This window comes from Hyaena hyaena, unplaced genomic scaffold, assembly GCF_003009895.1.
Source record: "Hyaena hyaena isolate Hyena2069 unplaced genomic scaffold, ASM300989v1 scaffold_103, whole genome shotgun sequence".
NCBI classification, from domain to species: domain Eukaryota; kingdom Metazoa; phylum Chordata; class Mammalia; order Carnivora; family Hyaenidae; genus Hyaena; species Hyaena hyaena.
Window position 1 is genome coordinate 1331911 of NW_024080735.1, and position 16827 is coordinate 1348737.

Sequence of the window (16827 nt, forward strand, 5' to 3'; positions counted from 1 at the left end):
TAAAAGAGACAGAGTGGAAATCGGGCACCTCAGAGAAGGAAGCCCGGCACAGGAATCAGAGGTATGCAGACAGCCGACACAGCCCCTGCCTGCAGCAGCTTTAGCACTCTCCACCCGGAACATGACCCACAGCCTGCAGACTGCAAGTGAAGGACCCACCGCGCCTACTCAGCTTCACAGGTGGAGACTAAGCAGAAAAAGCAGGTCATCCACCAGGGGGAAAGAAAGAGCAGAGTGGCATCAGACATCTTTATAGAATCAATATCTGCAAGTCATTTTGCAGAAAAAGACTCACAAAAACAGAAAAGGGGCACCTGGGTAGCTCAGTTGGTTAAGCGTCCGACTTCAGCTCAGGTCATGATCTCTCAATTCATGAGTCTGAACCCCTCTTTGGGCTCTGTGCTGACAGCTCAGAGCCTGGAGCTTGTTTCAGATTCTGCGTCTCCCTTTCTCTCTGACCCTACCCTGCTTGCACTCTATTGCTCTCTCAAAAATAAGCATTAAAAAAAGAAGAAGAAAAAGGGAAAAAGTTGGTGCACATAAGCATGGAAGACAGACAGACTCAACACTGTGGTTCTGAAACTGTTTTTCTCTGGATGTTTGGTAATGGGCCTGTATTTACTGTTAAGCTCCAAAAGTTTCTAGTCCATTTCAAATCCCTCTAAAGACAATTTCTCTAAAGTAAAAATCAAAAGACCTAAAAGAACAAAACAATATGATCAGAGTAAAATCTCGTATATCAGTTGAACACTTAACTCTAAATATCCCTTTCATTTTAAGCAAATCAAAAAGAATGCAGTCTCTTCAATGATCAAAATCTGTCTTTGGCAGACACAAACTGAGCAAATATTGAAAGCTACAGACATTGGTCTGTATCTGCAATGAGACAAACACACCCAAAATACACCATTTCCTTTACTCACTTTGGTGATGGTTTTCAGGATGGCCAGACGATCTGCTGGGGGCGGCAAACCCACAAAAAGTGTTTTGTCCAGGCGGCCTGGGCGCAGGATCGCAGGGTCAATGATATCTGGAGAAGAATGGAGGGTCAAAGACTTCATAAAACGGAATCTTTAAAAAAATACAATTAACGTGAGAGGTGAGAAGAGTACTTTATTGAAAAGAAAAAAATTGATAAACTGGACTTTATTAAAATTAAAAGCTCCTGCTCATCAAAGTATATCCTTAAGAAAAATCCACCTACCTTCCTGCCCAAACCCACTTGGTGCCAGACCTCTCTCCCCTCTGACCGGCACTTTCTCCCAGTTTGGTCAGGTGAGCCTCCCCTATCCCTGCCCTCAGTCAGGGTTGAGGTGGCTCCCAACTGGTCCTGTGTGTGAACTTCCCCACTCTGGGACCCCTGCAGAACCAGCCCACATCTGTCACCATAGCAGGAGAGCCCTCCAGGCCTGACCGTACCCTCTCTCACATTCTCGACTCCCACACCCCACTGACCAGACCTCTTGCTGTTCCTGAAACAACCTGAAGCCTCAAGTTTCCTTCTCTTTGCTCTCAGTGGTTCCTTCCTCTGAAATACATTATTCCTCATTTACACTGTTGGTATTCTCAAACAATGCCTCCTCCAGGAAGCCTTCCCTGAGTCATTGAGAGCTAACCATTAATTTACTCTTCCATAAAGAGGTAGAGTTCTTTACAGCTAAAATTCTGATTTTGTTTAGTTTTGTTCTTCAGTTACCTTGGGGAAGTTAAATACTTAATTCAGTGATTTTTCAATGTTCAACAAATTACTGGGCTTTCTCTTGAGATGCCAAGATAAACCCCTCAGAAATGAGGGAAAAGAGAAATTACTGCACAATGCGCACAGCATTGTGATTGAGCACTGCCCCACGTGTCTGGGCACCATCTTACGTTACAGGCCAAAGGGCCCCACACATTCAGGAAAACTTTGCCGTCTAAAAACTTATGGAGGACCCCATTGTGACCTTTCTTTCCTGTTCTTCCCTGACCCCATATAAGTGCAATGTGTTACAGGCTCTTTCTTTTACTTGACACAATTATCCACATTCACCTAAGTTCTTGTGTGTGCTAGTACGTATCCTGTCTGTACTGCCAGGCAGTATTCCACAGTATGGATACGCCTCAATTTCAGAATGGAAAGAAGTGTTCATTCTTCTGTTGATGAGCATGTGGTTTCCAGTTCTGGCCCACTACACACAAGCCACCATAAGCATGCATAGACACGTGTTTGCGTGAGTTTTCCTTTCTCTCTGGTGAGTCCCTCGGCGTGTGGCTATATCACACTGTGGGCTGTGCTGGCCTTAAAGAATCTGACAGTGTTTTCCAAACTAGTTTTGCCATGTTACATCCCCTATAACTGCCAATACTTGGTACAGTCTTTCTAATTTTAGTTCTTTTTTTATTTTAGAAAGTTGAGCATGAGTAAGGGAGGGACAGAGGGAGATATTCTCAAACAGGCTCCTGCCCAGCACACAGCCCGACGTGGGGCTCAATCCGACGACTATGAGATCATGACTTGAGCCCAAATCAAGAGTTGGACACTCAACCCACCGAGCCTCACAGGAGCCCCTGGTTAATGTAGGGTTTGCAGTGGTCTCTCATGGTGGCCTTCACCTGCATCTCCCTGACGATTAGATGTCGAGCACATTCTCATGTTTATCTGCTGGCAGGTCCCTACTACAGTAAACGCCTGTGCAGTCTTTAGCCAATTTTTCATGTTTTCTTTTGCTGAGTTTTGAGAATCCATCATATGTTGCAGATATCAATCCTTCAACAGAGACATGCTCTGTAAATGTTTCCTCTATGTCTGTGCAGCGTGTACTTGTGAAGAGCAGTTCAATTTATCCTTTTGCTCTAAAACATTGTGCTTTTGATGTCACACTTAAAAGATCTTTGCTTAGTCCAAGGTAGAAAACGCAGAATTCTCCTCTGTTTTCTTCCAGTTTTACAGATGTGACTTTTCACTGGTCTTTGATTCACTTTGGGTTAATTTTTTCATGTGGCTCCTACTAGGATATAGGTTATTTTTCCTGCATATCTAACTGTCCCAGCACTATTTGTTTAAAATGCTATTCTTTCTCTACTGCATGGCCTTAGTGTTCTTAAAAGCCAATTATCCAGACCCTCTGCCTCCAGGCCCAGCCAACACCCTATTCTGAACTTAGCTCCTCATTCTGATCATCTACAAGCTCCTAGCTTTGTCAGAATTATTCCAAGGTGGAAGCTGCAGTCAACTGCCTGGTCCACATGCACCTGTGGGTCTCCTATCCTTCCCTCTCTCTGGGCTTCTATTTCCACCGAGAAGATATGGCTCTGGAGGCTGTGGACCAGGTGAGTTAGCTGAGAAGCCATAGCCGTGGAGCATCTCCTGAAGGCACAAACCAGCGTGGTGGCCGCGTCCTCTTCCAGGACATGCAGAAGCCATGCCAGGATGAGGGGGTAAAAGCCTGGACATCATGGAAGCCGCCCTGCTTCTGGACCAGGCCCTGGGTCTTGCCCGCACAGACCCCTGGCGCTGTGACTTCCTGGAGAAGCACTTCCCAGACGGAGGTGAAATGCATCAGGAAGATGGGCAACCCCCTGACTCATCTCTGCGGCCAGCTGTCTCCCCCCACACCCAGGCTGGGCAGGCTCACCCTCCAGCACCCCTAGGAGTCTCTGGAGCCCAGCAGCCTGTGAGGGGCCCCTCCGGCAGCCCCCACGTGCCAGGGCTAGTGCCTATGCCCCTCCCTATAGCCATCAGGCAGCTCTTCAACACCCTGGAACCTGCTCCCAAGCCACACACCAAATAGAAACAAAGCTTTTTGTTGTAAGAAAAAACAAACAAAACAACAACAAAACCCCAAAAAGCAATTATCTAGATACATGGGGGAATATTTTTAGGTCCTATCATGTTTCAATGATCTGTAAGTCTGTGTCTATGCCAATACCAAATGTGGAAACATCTTTTAACTTATATATACAAGTAGATATTAAAGCCAGAGCCACATACTCAAAAATGAAGCCTGATGTAAACAATCCCAATTATAATTAGAAATCATTCTTAGTTTGGGAATTTTATAATCATTTAATATCTCTGACAAGCACCATATTTACTTTATTAAAGTTTACTTATTAGTTTATTATTTTAAGGAATTATTCATTTATTTCATTTAGAGTAAAAAGCACCCTGAGTCCTTTATTTTTTTTTACTTTTATTATTTTTTAAAAAAATTTTATTTGCTTTTTAAGTAATCTCTATACCCAACATGGGGCTCAAACTCATGACCTCAAGATTGAGTTGCAGGCCCCCGCACCAAGCACTTTTATATAGATTTTACTATGGGATGGCAAACTACTGCTCTATCAAAAACTTTTCCAAAATTCTATGTATTACACCATTTCTCAAAGAAAATCCAGTGCTGTACATCTAGAACTTGTAGGTACTAATCAGCTTCTTACACTTTAGAAGACGGTAAATATTAAAGGGAAAGAATGCAAGGGACAGGTGTTGTAGAAAGTGGGAAGCAGGCGTATACCTGACACCTCCCTGACAGACAGTCATCTTAGACGTGACACAGTTCACACAGGCCCTGATCTTCTCCCACTCTCCCTCCTTGGTTGAGGCTAGGTCATCCTTCTGGTCTTTCCAGCTGAGCCTGGAGGCGTGGCCGGGCTTCACTCACTGACATCATCCACAGTGAATCCCCTGACAGGTCCTGTCAACTGATGACACATCCCCACACCACCACGAGCTGGTGAGAGCTGTTCCAGCTTGCTGAGTGGCTCCCCACCTAGATGTGGCAGAGCCGAAGTCTTCAGAGTCAGGATAACACTTCTCACGTTTACGATAAAAAAGTCACCCCAAATCCCACCATGTTAAAGACAAAATCTGTTCACTCGCAAACAAGGTGGATGCATGACAAGCCCTCCCTCCCACCCGCTGGTGAGGAAGCACTGCTCTTCCATTGCTCTTTCTAGCAAAAAAAGCTAAAATTTAAGAGCTAAAGGCAGTGTCTTCCAACTTTAGAAAAAACTCCATCTTGTTACAAACGGACCCTCAATTTTCAACAGAGGTGCCCTGACAATTCAATGGGGAGAAGACGCCACAGCCGGTGCTGAGGCGAGTGGAGTTCACATGCAAAAGGGTGAATCGGGAGCCCTTCCTCGGAGTGCACAGACATTAACTCAATATGAATCTAGGACTGAAGTGTGAGCACTGAAAACATAAAACTACTACCACACACGGGGGTTAATCTTTGTGACCCTGCATTAGGCAATGAGTTTTTAAGATAGGATGACAAAAGTGCATGTGATTTAAAAAATTGATAAATTGGACTTTACCAAAATTTAAAACTTTTGTTCTTCAAACTGTACCATCAAGAAAGTGAAAAAACAGCCCACAGACTGGGAGAAGATCCATGCAAATCACACACCTGGCTATGGATCTGTATCTGGAATAAATCATTCTTATTGCTCAATGACAAAGCACTGACCCAACTAAAAAAATTGGTGAAGGATTCAAACAGGTATTTCTCGAAAGAAGACACTACGGTAGGATGCTACCTCACACCCATTGGAATGGCTGTAATCAAATAGAAAGGTTGTAACAAGAGTTGAGGGTGTGGAGAAATCTAAACTCCCACACTTAGTTTTGTTACAATTATCAGCAGAACAGAAAATGCTGGGCCACTCTGGAAAAGTCTGGCTATTTCCTAAAGTGTTAAACACAGAGTTACCATGCGGCCCACAGCAGCCCCACTCCTCGGTGTGTACCCCCAAGAAAATACAATATCTGTCCACACAAAACCCTATAGGCAGATGTTCACAACAGCCCTAAAGTGGGCATGACCTAAATGTCCATTAGCTGGTGAATGGGTGAAATGCTGTATGTCCTCATGACAGAACGTCATCTGGCAGTAACAAGGAATGGAGGGCTGCCACTGCCACACGGATGCGCTTTGAACACATGACGCCTAGTGTGAGAGGGCAGACCCCACAACCTGCATGTGTGACTCCACTTAAACACAGAAGCGGGAAGCCTGGGGAGGGGGACAGATGGGGAGGGGCAGCTAACACACACAGATCTGTCTTGAGGGTGACAGAAGTGTTCTCAAATCAGACTGTTGGGATGGCTGCACAAGTCTGTTAATACACTCAAAACCACTGAATCTTGTACTTAAAATGGGTAAAGTTTATGGTATACTATGATCTTGATAAAGCCGATTTTCTTAGAAACTGGACACATGAATCCATCCTCAGACTAACGAGACCATCAATAGTAGGTCTAGTGAAAATTACTGCAAGATCAGACAACCTTCACTCACAACAGAAATAGGTCTCTTCTCACAATTCACGATACACCTACCGAGTTCTATTATATACGGGTTCCCGTAAATCAGCAGAAGTGATGCCAGGGCCTAAGTTACTTTCGCAAGGGAAGTATCGTGCCAAAGCGTTTGACAATGGCACTAAGTCACTGCACAAGTGCCTTCAAGGAGAACTCGATGACGATCCAGGGCCAGACTAGATACGTAAGGGAAGATTTTACTTGGAACTTTAAGGGGCTGAATATCTTACTGTAATGGAAAAAAGTCTCTTCTCTGTCACCACCCACCGTGTCACCTGACAACTACTAAGGGCTTACAATGGATAGACTCTAAACTAGAAGCTTTCTCTCAAAAATGAAACTGGAGACCTCGGGGCGCCTGGGTGGCTTAGTCGGTTGAGCGTCCGACTTTCACTTAGGTCATGATCTCGCGGTTCGTGGGTTCGAGCCCCGCGCCGGGCTCTGTGCTGACTGCCAGCTCAGAGCCTGGAGCCTGTTTCGGATTCTGTGTCTCCCTCTCTCTCTACCCCTCACCTGCTTGTGCTTTCTCTCTCTCTCTCAAAAATAAATAAATAAGCATTAAAATCACTTGTTCTCAAGGATGAGGGCCCAGATTTCCAGAGGTAACCTTCTGGAGCCCAGATTTCTGAATTAGCTAAAAGATTACTGTGTGGTTTCTCCAGCTCCCCTGCCTCCTTCACTGGCTCATGGCTAACAAATGAAGAGAGCCAANTTTCAGAGTCTGTGACTCCCTCTCTCTCTGACCCTCCCCTGCTCACGCCGTCTCTCTCTCTCTCTCCTAGAAATAAATAAAACATTAAAAAAAAACAGAAAAAAAATACAAAAATGAAACTGCAGTCTAATTCTTTTTTTTTTTTTTTTTTAAAGATTTTTATTTATTTCTAGGAGAGAGAGAGAAAGACAGCGCGAGCAGGGGAGGGCCAGAGGGAGAGGGAGCCACAGACCAAAACAGGCTCCAGGCTCCGAGCTGGCAGTCAGCACAGAGCCCGACGCGGGGCCCGAACCCACGAACCGCGAGATCACGACCTAAGCGAAAGCCGGACGCCCAACCGACTAAGCCACCCAGGCGCCCCATGCAGACCTAAGTCTTGTCCAGAAGTTTATACATCATAATACAGATTTAATTTTTCAATAGAGCTATAGAGAGCAGAAACTCTTCTTGGATACCGTGTTGCTACTATAGGGACCAGACACCCATTAGACAGAAGAGACCCTAACCAGTTGGTGTGGCTACTGGGTTTGTATGCATCCACAGGAGTATTTTTAACCAGCGGCACAGAGGGGTCAGTAGGCACAGACAGTTCCTCACTGAGAACATTCTTTACAGGAGCTGGTACTGGAAGAAGCATGGACATGTGTGCAGAGATGACAATTAGGGCATCTGTGGTCTTAATGGATTTTGTCCAAGGACCTTCATCTCCTGGGGCTGAGCACGGGAAAGTGGATTATTTCCAGGACTGGGGATGAACTCTGGTGTACCACACATCACACAAGGGACATAACAGGTCTCCAGAGCAGCGAGCAGGGATGGGGACAGAACAATTCTTTCCCTTGCTTTGTAGAAAACAGCACCTCATAAGTTACGGGAAAAAAATGACAACAGAAATGGAAAATAGGAAAGGGGTGCCTGGGGGGCTCAGTGGGTTAAGCATTATTTTGGCTCAAGTTACGATCTCACCGTTTGTGGGATCGAGACTTATGTCAGGTTTTGTGCTGACAGCATGGAGTCTCCTTGGGATTCTTTCTCTCTTTCTCTCTCTCCCTCCCCCCACCCCCTCTCTCCCTCTCTCTCTGATCATGCTTTCCCTCTCTGGCTCCCTCTCTCTCTCTAAATGAATAAACTTTCGGTTAAGCAGCCGACTTTGGCTCAGGTGATGATCTCACGGTTTGTGACTTTGAGCCCTCTGTCAGGCTCTGTGCTGACAGCTCAGAGCCAGGAGCCTGCTTTGGATTCTGCGTTTCTCTCTCTCTCAAAGAATAACTAAAGGGAATTTCTAAAACAAAAAGGAAATGATAGAAAAAAATTAGGAACATCAGAAAAGAAAAAACTATGGGAAGAGTAAAAATTGGAGAATACAATAAGGCTTCCTTTTCCACCTGCTTGAGTTTTAAAATTTTATTTGACAGGGGGCGCCTGGGTGGCTCACTCAGTTAAGCGTCTGACTCATGGTTCATGAGTTCTAGCCCCACGTTGGGCTCTGTGCTGACAGTTTGGAGTCTGCTTGGGATTCTCTCTCTCCCCCCCTCCCCTCCCCCCACCATCTGTCCCTCCCCCCACTCACACTGTCTCTGTCTCTCTCAAAAGAAATAAATAAGTAAACTTCAAAAAAATTTTATCTGACAGCTGAGGCAAAAATAACAAGGCTGTCTGAGGAGGTTCTGAAACAGCGGAGAAGGGACACCAAGAACAGTCCTGAATAGGGCTGGTGCAGAAACTCAAAGGGAGGCAGTGCATGTACCCCTCAATGGAACTGGTAAAAGAAATGTTGACATCAGGGAACACCGAGAAGCTACATGTATACAGTTCCACACTTGCCTCATCCACAAAAAAATACTCTACAAAGAGATACACTCAAAAATAATAGGTAAATCAAAATGAAATTCTAAAATATGTTCAAGTGACCCACAGGAAAGCAGAGAAAGACAGCAAGAGGGGGGGAGAGAGAGAGAGAGAGAGAGAGAGAGAGAGAGAGAGAGAAAGGAAAAGCATGTACATGAGGGCGTCAGTCTCTACTTTCTAATTAAGTTCTTATTTCCAAATCTCTTAACTCAGGCAAACACCCAGTAGGCAAAACATCCCCAAAGCGGAACTGAAACTGTCCCCTGAAGCAACAGGGACTGCCCTGAGCCAGCAAGACCCCACCCATGATTGACCCCAAGACAATGATCAACCTGTCACTGCCCAATGACCTTTGTCCCACACTTTCCTTTTTGAACCTGGATCTTTGTTCAGCACTTTGAGGACAGTCTTTGAGATGCTAGCCCACCATCTCCCCGATGGGGTTTTGGAGGGATGGTGGGGCTTTGGAGCTGACAGCCAAGTAAGAATTCTTGAAGACGTCTTTGGTGCAAAACGGGTGATTTTATTAAAGCCCGGGGACAGGACCTGTGGGCAGGAAGAGCTGCACTGGGGTTGTGCAGAGTGACTGGTTATATACTGTGGAGTTGGGGCGTTAAGTCCAGGGGAAGTTTCCAGTGGGACTTTCATATGCTAACAAAGGCTCCCGGGATCCTGGAGGCCCAGCAACTGTCAAGCTAAGGTTATTTTTCCCTCCAACAGAGTATTATCATTAAGACAGTAGGGAGTTCCTGGAGATTAGGCTATTGATAAGACTGCCTTTTTCTTGTAATATTCTTAAGATATTTGTAAACTGATGGAGACTCTATCAGTTAACCATTTGTCTTCTGTCTTTTGCCCAGTCCTTGGGCAGCCAGGAGGGCCTGAGGAATGTCACACACATCCACCTTGGTGGGGGCGGGGGGGTGGCTCGGTGGTGCTGTTGGCCTGCCTTGCGCTCCCTCCTCATCCCTGGTGTTGGCCTCGCGGAAATAAGTTCGTTTCCTCTGTTACCAGGACTCCTTTCTCTGCCTTTGACTTTGTGCGTGGCCAGCAGCCACAGCTGGTGTGTCCCCCCCTCCTCCACTCCCCCGCCAACAGGGGCTCTGGTCCCCTGCGTCCCGATTACACAGGCTCACACAGCACTTCTCTACTGGGATGAATGTAAATCTCGGTGTTCTGGAACCCCGACAGTCGTGGGAAGCACCCCCTACCTGGCCGGTTGGTGGCCGCCATGATAAAAACCTGCTGCCGTGCCTCCAGCCCATCCATCTCGGTGAGCAGCTGATTCACCACCCGCACACTTGCCCCCGTCTAAAAGGAAATAAACACAGCTCCGTCAGTCTCCAATGAAAAGAAAAACACATCATCATTCTTTACCATACAAAATAACATACTTGCTAACCCGAATGAAAGCTTCTCTCAAGAGGTGACAGCGATTATTTTCTGAGCGGTCACTACATCCAGGCACTGTGCAACACAGGGCTGGGAAGTCCCCAGAATCATGTTATCTGCTGTTGCATTGAGGAAGCTGGAGCTCAGAGGGTATATGTGTCCCAGCCTCAAAGCCAGACAAGGGCACACCTGGCTGACCTAAGTCTCGTGCCTCCAAGTTACTCAAAGATCCAATGGCTGCGGGACCCGGGGTGGGGGTGGGGGGAGCTCAGTCGATTGAGCGTCTGACTCTTGGTTTCAGCTCAGGTCATGATCTCATGGTTGTGGGATCGAGCCCCATGCTGGGCTCTGCACTGACAGCATGGAGGTTGCTTGGGATTCTCCCTCCCTCCCTCTCTGCCCACCTCCTCGTGCACAGACGCATTCTCTCTAAAAATAAATAATTAAACTTAAAAAGAAAAGATCTAATGGCTGTGGGGAATAATTAGGAATTCCCTGAGCTTGCACCCCAATGGGTTAATAAGGCATAAAGAATTAGAAAGCCACAGGATGAACACACCCAAGTTTGGGTGAAGAGGATTAGGTAAACAAGATGAGATAAATAGGGCAAAGGCCTCCAGTATAGGACAAAGATATAGACACAGGGAATCTTAGGATGAGAACATCCAAGATGAAGTAAACAAGATTAGGTATTCAGGGCAGAAGTACCCCCAAATTCATACAACGGCAGAAAGCTGCTTTACAGCAAGGAAGGACCAAAATAGGCAAACAGGTAAGCAGGACTTTGGACCAGAGCAGGGTGAAGTTGCTCAGAGTGGACCTAATCAGCAAGAAAGGGGCCTTGTTGATCCTGAGGTAGCATGCTCTGTCTTTCTTGTTCCCTAGGCCAGTTTAGGTACACAGAGGTGGGCCCCCACGTCTGCTCTAAACAACCATCTGCCCAGCTCCAGGATTCTGTTTTGTACTGGCCCAAACCCCTAAAACCACATATCTTTAAAACCCTCTTTCCCCCACGCCTATGAGTTAATGTTCGGTGTTTCATGGTCTCTTTCTGCACGTCCATCATGCTTGTAAGCCTTCTGGTCCTAACAAAACATGGAGCAAGGACCTTTCCTTGGGGCTCTTGTCCCCTCCTGGATATTAGCCTCTCTTGCATTTTCAATCCTGTGTCATGCTCTCTTGCTAGACAAGAGAGAACTCCAGACCCAAATGTGGACTCAGTCTGATGAGAGCTCCCAGGATGTGAGATGTTCCAGATCTTTGGGCTGGGACACGAGACTTATTCCCCAAGGCACACAGTACAAAGCAGAGCTATAGCAACATCCACGAGAAAGGTCCGGGGTGGTGGTGGACACAGGGGTAACTCATTTGAATACAGAAATGTTTTAAAGGCACATGGAGGAAAGTAGTGCTGTGTGTGTGTGTGTGTGTGTGTGTGTGTGTGAGAGAGAGAGAGAGAGAGAGAGAGAGAGAGAGAGAGGCAGAGAGAGGGAGAGAGGGAAAGACAGAGAAACACAGAGGCGGTAACGAGTTCTCTAGAAAAGAAATAGTGCACATCACCACTCTTTGGAGACATAAAGCTAATACGTCAGGAGACGAACACAGTGACTATCGCGACTCAGAACAGTACCAGCAGCTCCAGACACCAATCAAACACTGTCCTACCTACACCAGACAAAATCCTCAGAATCAGCACAGGAACATGAAGGCAGGTTTTACTCTAATAAAATTATAACATTGTATGTAATAAAAAAAAAATTAAAGGTAAATGAGAAGACTAGGGAAAACGGTACCAGCACACATAATTGGACAATGGATTAATTTCTAGCACACATAAAAACTCCTATAAATAAAAAAGAAGTTTTAATAGCAAAAGGGTCAAAGTATCTGATCAGATAATTTATAGATGGTGAAATACAAATTGACTGAAGACAATCAACCTCACTGATAATCAAGGAGATGAATACTAAGATTTAATATCATGTTTGACAATAAAATTGCCAAAAAATTAAAAGATGGGTATTACCTATTGCTGACGATACTGCTGGCAGGCATATGTAACTGGTATTTTTTGTGAAGGATAATTTAATGTTAGCTTGAAAACCAGTATGTATAGATCTACATACATGTGCACAATAGTATGTGATTAGAATATTATTTCAGTTCTGTTTGTAAGAGAAACAATTAGAAACAATGTGAATGTCCAGAACAGGGAATTATTAAAGAAATCCTTCTATTTCCAGACTGTGGAATATTGGAATATTTATGTAATAGTTTAAAAATTACATGGGAACATCATCAAAATGCATGACTGCATTTATATAAAACTCTAAACTATACATGTTTTTAAGATAATATGGAGGAAGTTGTAGAGTAACAAATACTACACATGAAACTTAGCAGTAATAACCTCCAAGGAGAGGAATGGGGGGAAAATGGGAGGAAAGACTCTTGAACTATTACCACTGGCATTTATTTGAATTTTGTCACAAGTCTGTGTCCATGCAAAACTCGTATGCTAAAAAAAATAAACACGTATTCCCATATTTCTCCCTATTTCCCTCCTTCAAAATCCCCTTCAGGTGAAAATGTACAAAGAGAAGAACACAGGTACCAGAAAATAGAAACACGTGTTAGTAAACATCCAAGAACCAGTGAGAACCCAGACGTCACAGCGTGCTTTGTGTGGCCGCACACTTCTCTGCAGCAAGAGGCCGACCGGCCACACCTCACCACACCTCTCCAAAGTTAAATGACCAGCCAGTAACAGGCTACTAGAAACCAACACAGGGGCTGTAGACAAATGAAGGGCTTATCCAAGGCCAAAGACAAGGAGATAGAAAGGAGTAAACTCCAGAGCACACCACGCTCCAAACCGCTGGACAGAAAAGGCAGTGCTCTGCTCTGGATCCCATACCAGATTCCAGGATTTGCCAGCCAGTGGGATGACCCGGAAAGGACCACTGCGTGGCCACTGACCTCACCCTCAGAGATAAGACCTGAAGGATTTTCTGGGATGCTACTGATGACTACTGGATGAGGAAACAAAATCACTGCGACATGAATCACACTCATCTTAGTCAAGTATTGTTCTTGAGACTTTGGAATGTTCCTGGAGACTCTAAGTGAAATGAGGCATTTAATAAATGTTTTATAGCCTAAGGATACACGCAGAATAACTATTTAAAGATAATCACAAGAGAAATATAATCACCTCCTTAGTCACTAGATAGTCTTCGTATCGGTTTCCAGAAGGTCATGTGCTCTTTACACCAGTGGACTCTGGGACAAGGCCCTTCTGATAACAACTGCTTCCGAGCCCTGGCTGTGCTGACATTCCTGTGACCAGCGACCCTGAGGACTCGTGCAGGCAGAGTGCAATGCAGGCCCAATTCCTGTCCTCCCCAGACAAGAACTGTGCGAAGTCAGAAAGCGCACTGCCTGACTGTATTCTGAGTGAGTGTAATTGCGAGTCACATTTTCTTGGTCCTCACGAGCCCAGTCACCGAATGAGGATCAAGATTACGAGGCAAGCTATTCAGAGCCACATCACTGTGGTCTCCAGCTGCTCCCCCTGTGAGTCACAAGGGTGCCACCAAAATGACACAAATGGATATGGGGGCCAATAACAATACAACTGTTATGTCTAGGCCCTCATTCCAATTTACCAGGTTTCTTCACTTAAAGAACCTTAGTGTTCTCAGGAAATGACTTGATAAGAACTTATAAAAGGCTTACGGCACATACGCCTACCTCTCGGTCTGACCTTCGAGGGCACAGGGCATCCACTTCATCGAAGAATATGACACAGGGCGCAGAGTTCTTGGCTCGCTGGAACACTTGTCGTACTGCACGTTCGCTCTCACCAACATACTGAACACACACAGAAATAAAATGCAAAGACCATTCAACTTTGGAATTTTGGGCCAAATTACAGTAAAATTAGTTTTAAAGAACATTTAAATATCAGAGTCCAAAAGTACTAGGTCGACCTGCATGGAACTGCTGATATATAACCATTTCTGATTCAGTAAAACAGCCAAGCGTATGTGGTTCAACTTAATAAAATCACCTATTTTTTTTTTAATGTTTTCTTTATTTCTGAGAGAAAGAGACAGCGCAAGCAGGGAAGGTCAGAGAGAAAGGGAGATACAGAATCGAAACAGGCTCCAGGCTCTGAGCTAGCTGTCAGCACAGAGCCCAACGCAGGGCTCAAACCCATGAACCGTGAGATCATGACCTGAGCCGAAGTCGGATGCTCAACCGACTAAGCCACCCAGGCTCCCCTAAAATCACCTATTATTAAAGCCTATAGATTTCCTCATTTCTAAAACAAAGACAAAGTGAATGTAAGGTCTTCTCCAGGTCAAAAACAATCCCATAATTCTACACTGTTCTTTGGAACTGATCTCCTAAGGGGCACCTGGCTGGCTCAGGAGGTTTGAGTGACCATCTGCTGATCTTAGCTCAGGTCATGATCTCAAGGTTTGTTGAGACTGAGACCCGCGTCAAGCTCTGTGCTGACAGTGCAGAGAAGCCTGCTTGGGATTCTTTCTCTCTCCCTCTCTCTTTCCTTCCCTGGCTCACTCTCTCTATAAAAATAAATGAATAAACTTAAAAAACAAAAAAAACAAAAAAACAACTGATCTCCTAAGCTGCATGCATATAAAACACCCAGCAGTAATTGTCATTATTTCAACAGTGCTATACTGCCATTTCCTGCTCATTTACACGTGGGTCAAGTTGCTAACAGAAGAGCTACTTGTCACTTGGCATCTCAGAAGGCAAAGTGAGCCAGTGAGGAAAAGGCTTCATGAGACAACCGTACTGCAAAATCTAAGTCAAAATGTAAAACAGTAAGATCTGTCAAGAAACACAGTAATTCATAAGCACCTATAACATTAGGATGAGTCAATGCAGAGACCCACATGTAAGAACATGATCTCGCTGTTAGTGAGGTCTAAGAGACTGTTCTCGTAACATTTCAAGCTAGCAAACTAAGCACGTTTTTCTCACACTCAAACTGTTAAACAGGACAGTGCAAACTCTTTCCAGTGCCGACCTCACTGCCGGTGTTTGTTGAGCTCTCGTGACCCTGCGGCTGTGATAAAGCAATGCAGGCAGAAAGTGCACGCCACGGACGACAGGGATGGAAGAGTTTCCTGCCCTCACATCTGTCCTGTCTTTTCTTGGTACTTTTGCTCAAGGTGCTTCCCTTACTTGATCTGTCTTCCAACCTGCCTCCACTTCTCCTTGTATTCGAGAAGTCCCGACTTTCCTCCTATTATTCTCCCCCCTCTGCCCTCACGGCATCCCCTGCTCCTGTGACTCCCAGCTGGTCTAGAAAGTCCTTGGAAAGCAGAAGTCACGGCCTTGATCTTAACATCTCGTGTGGTATATAAATACAGTAGACTGGTTCAGTTTCCTAAAGAATGGAAGTTGGCAAAAATTATAGAATACTGGACCAAAATACTCAGATATTTTATTTTATTATTTTTTTAAGATTTTTTATTTATTTCTAGGAGAGAGAGACAGAGAGACAGCGTGAGCAGGGGAGGGTCAGAGAGAGAGGGAGATACAGACTCTGAAATAGGCTCCAGGCTCTGAGCTGGCAGTCAGCACAGAGCCCGATGCGGGGCTTGAACCCACAAACCACGAGATCATGACCCAAGCGAAAGTTGGATGCTTAACCGACTAAGCCACCCAGGCGCCCCGTCAGATATTTTAAAAGAAAAAAGTAACAGTGAGCTGGGAGAAGTAAAGTCTCAAACCAAGGCCGACGGGAATGATCAACACTGCTGGCAAACACACTGTGGCTAGAGCAAAGGGCCAAGCAAAGGGAAAGCTAATTTAGGGGAAGGTAAACCTACAGTTTCAATAGGACAGATTAAAAATCAATCTTAGCTGGGGCGCCTGGGTGGCTCAGCTGGTTAAGCGTCTGACTTCGGCTCAGGTCATGATCTCAGCTCAGAGCCTGGAGCCTGTTTCAGATTCTGTATCTCCCTCTCTCTCTGACCCTCCCCTGCTCACACTGTCTCTCTCTCTCTCTCTCTCTCTCAGAAATAAATAAAACATTAAAAAAAATCAATCTTAACAAAAGTGACAGTGATTAAAAATAAGCAAACAAAAGAAAATCCTACTATCTTGGCCTTGAAGAAATATTTCAAATAAGGATCCTATAGCTATCATTTCTAACTTCTTACTTGCCTTTCAGTTTTCAACCTTGAAATCTGGCTTTTACAAACACACACCCTCTCTGAAGTCGTTAATGACCCTCTAATTGCCTACCCCAGAGCCCTACCTTCGGTCTCTTGTATGCTGTAATTACACTGACAAGGCTGAAGAACTGATCCTCCTGAGTTTTCAGGCTTAGAAAGTCTTGGGTGTCCTCCATTCTCATGAGACAAGTCTCGTCCTTGCCTCATACCCAGGGATGTCTTACAAGTGGTCAGGGGCCCCACTGTCTGTTCCCAGGGTTTCTGGTGCCACCCCTAATCTCCTGAGCTCCAAGCTCATATCCCTGCATCTGCTAGAAGTCTCTGGACTCCCTGATTCTGAAACACCCTAT

General features: G+C 45.2%; 1 protein-coding gene across 3 annotated transcripts in view; it reads right to left on the bottom strand.

Annotated features, from left to right (window-relative positions):
• NVL (nuclear VCP like) overlaps positions 1-16827 on the bottom strand; it is an 86137-nt gene that overhangs the window by 24069 nt on the left and 45241 nt on the right. For all 3 annotated transcript variants that reach the window (XM_039235807.1, XM_039235809.1, XM_039235808.1), the window contains 3 exons: positions 14013-14132; positions 10079-10178; positions 924-1030 (listed from right to left, as the gene is read on the bottom strand). In XM_039235807.1, coding sequence (XP_039091738.1) covers positions 924-1030; positions 10079-10178; positions 14013-14132 — 327 coding nt within the window. The remainder of the gene's footprint in view (positions 1-923; positions 1031-10078; positions 10179-14012; positions 14133-16827) is intronic.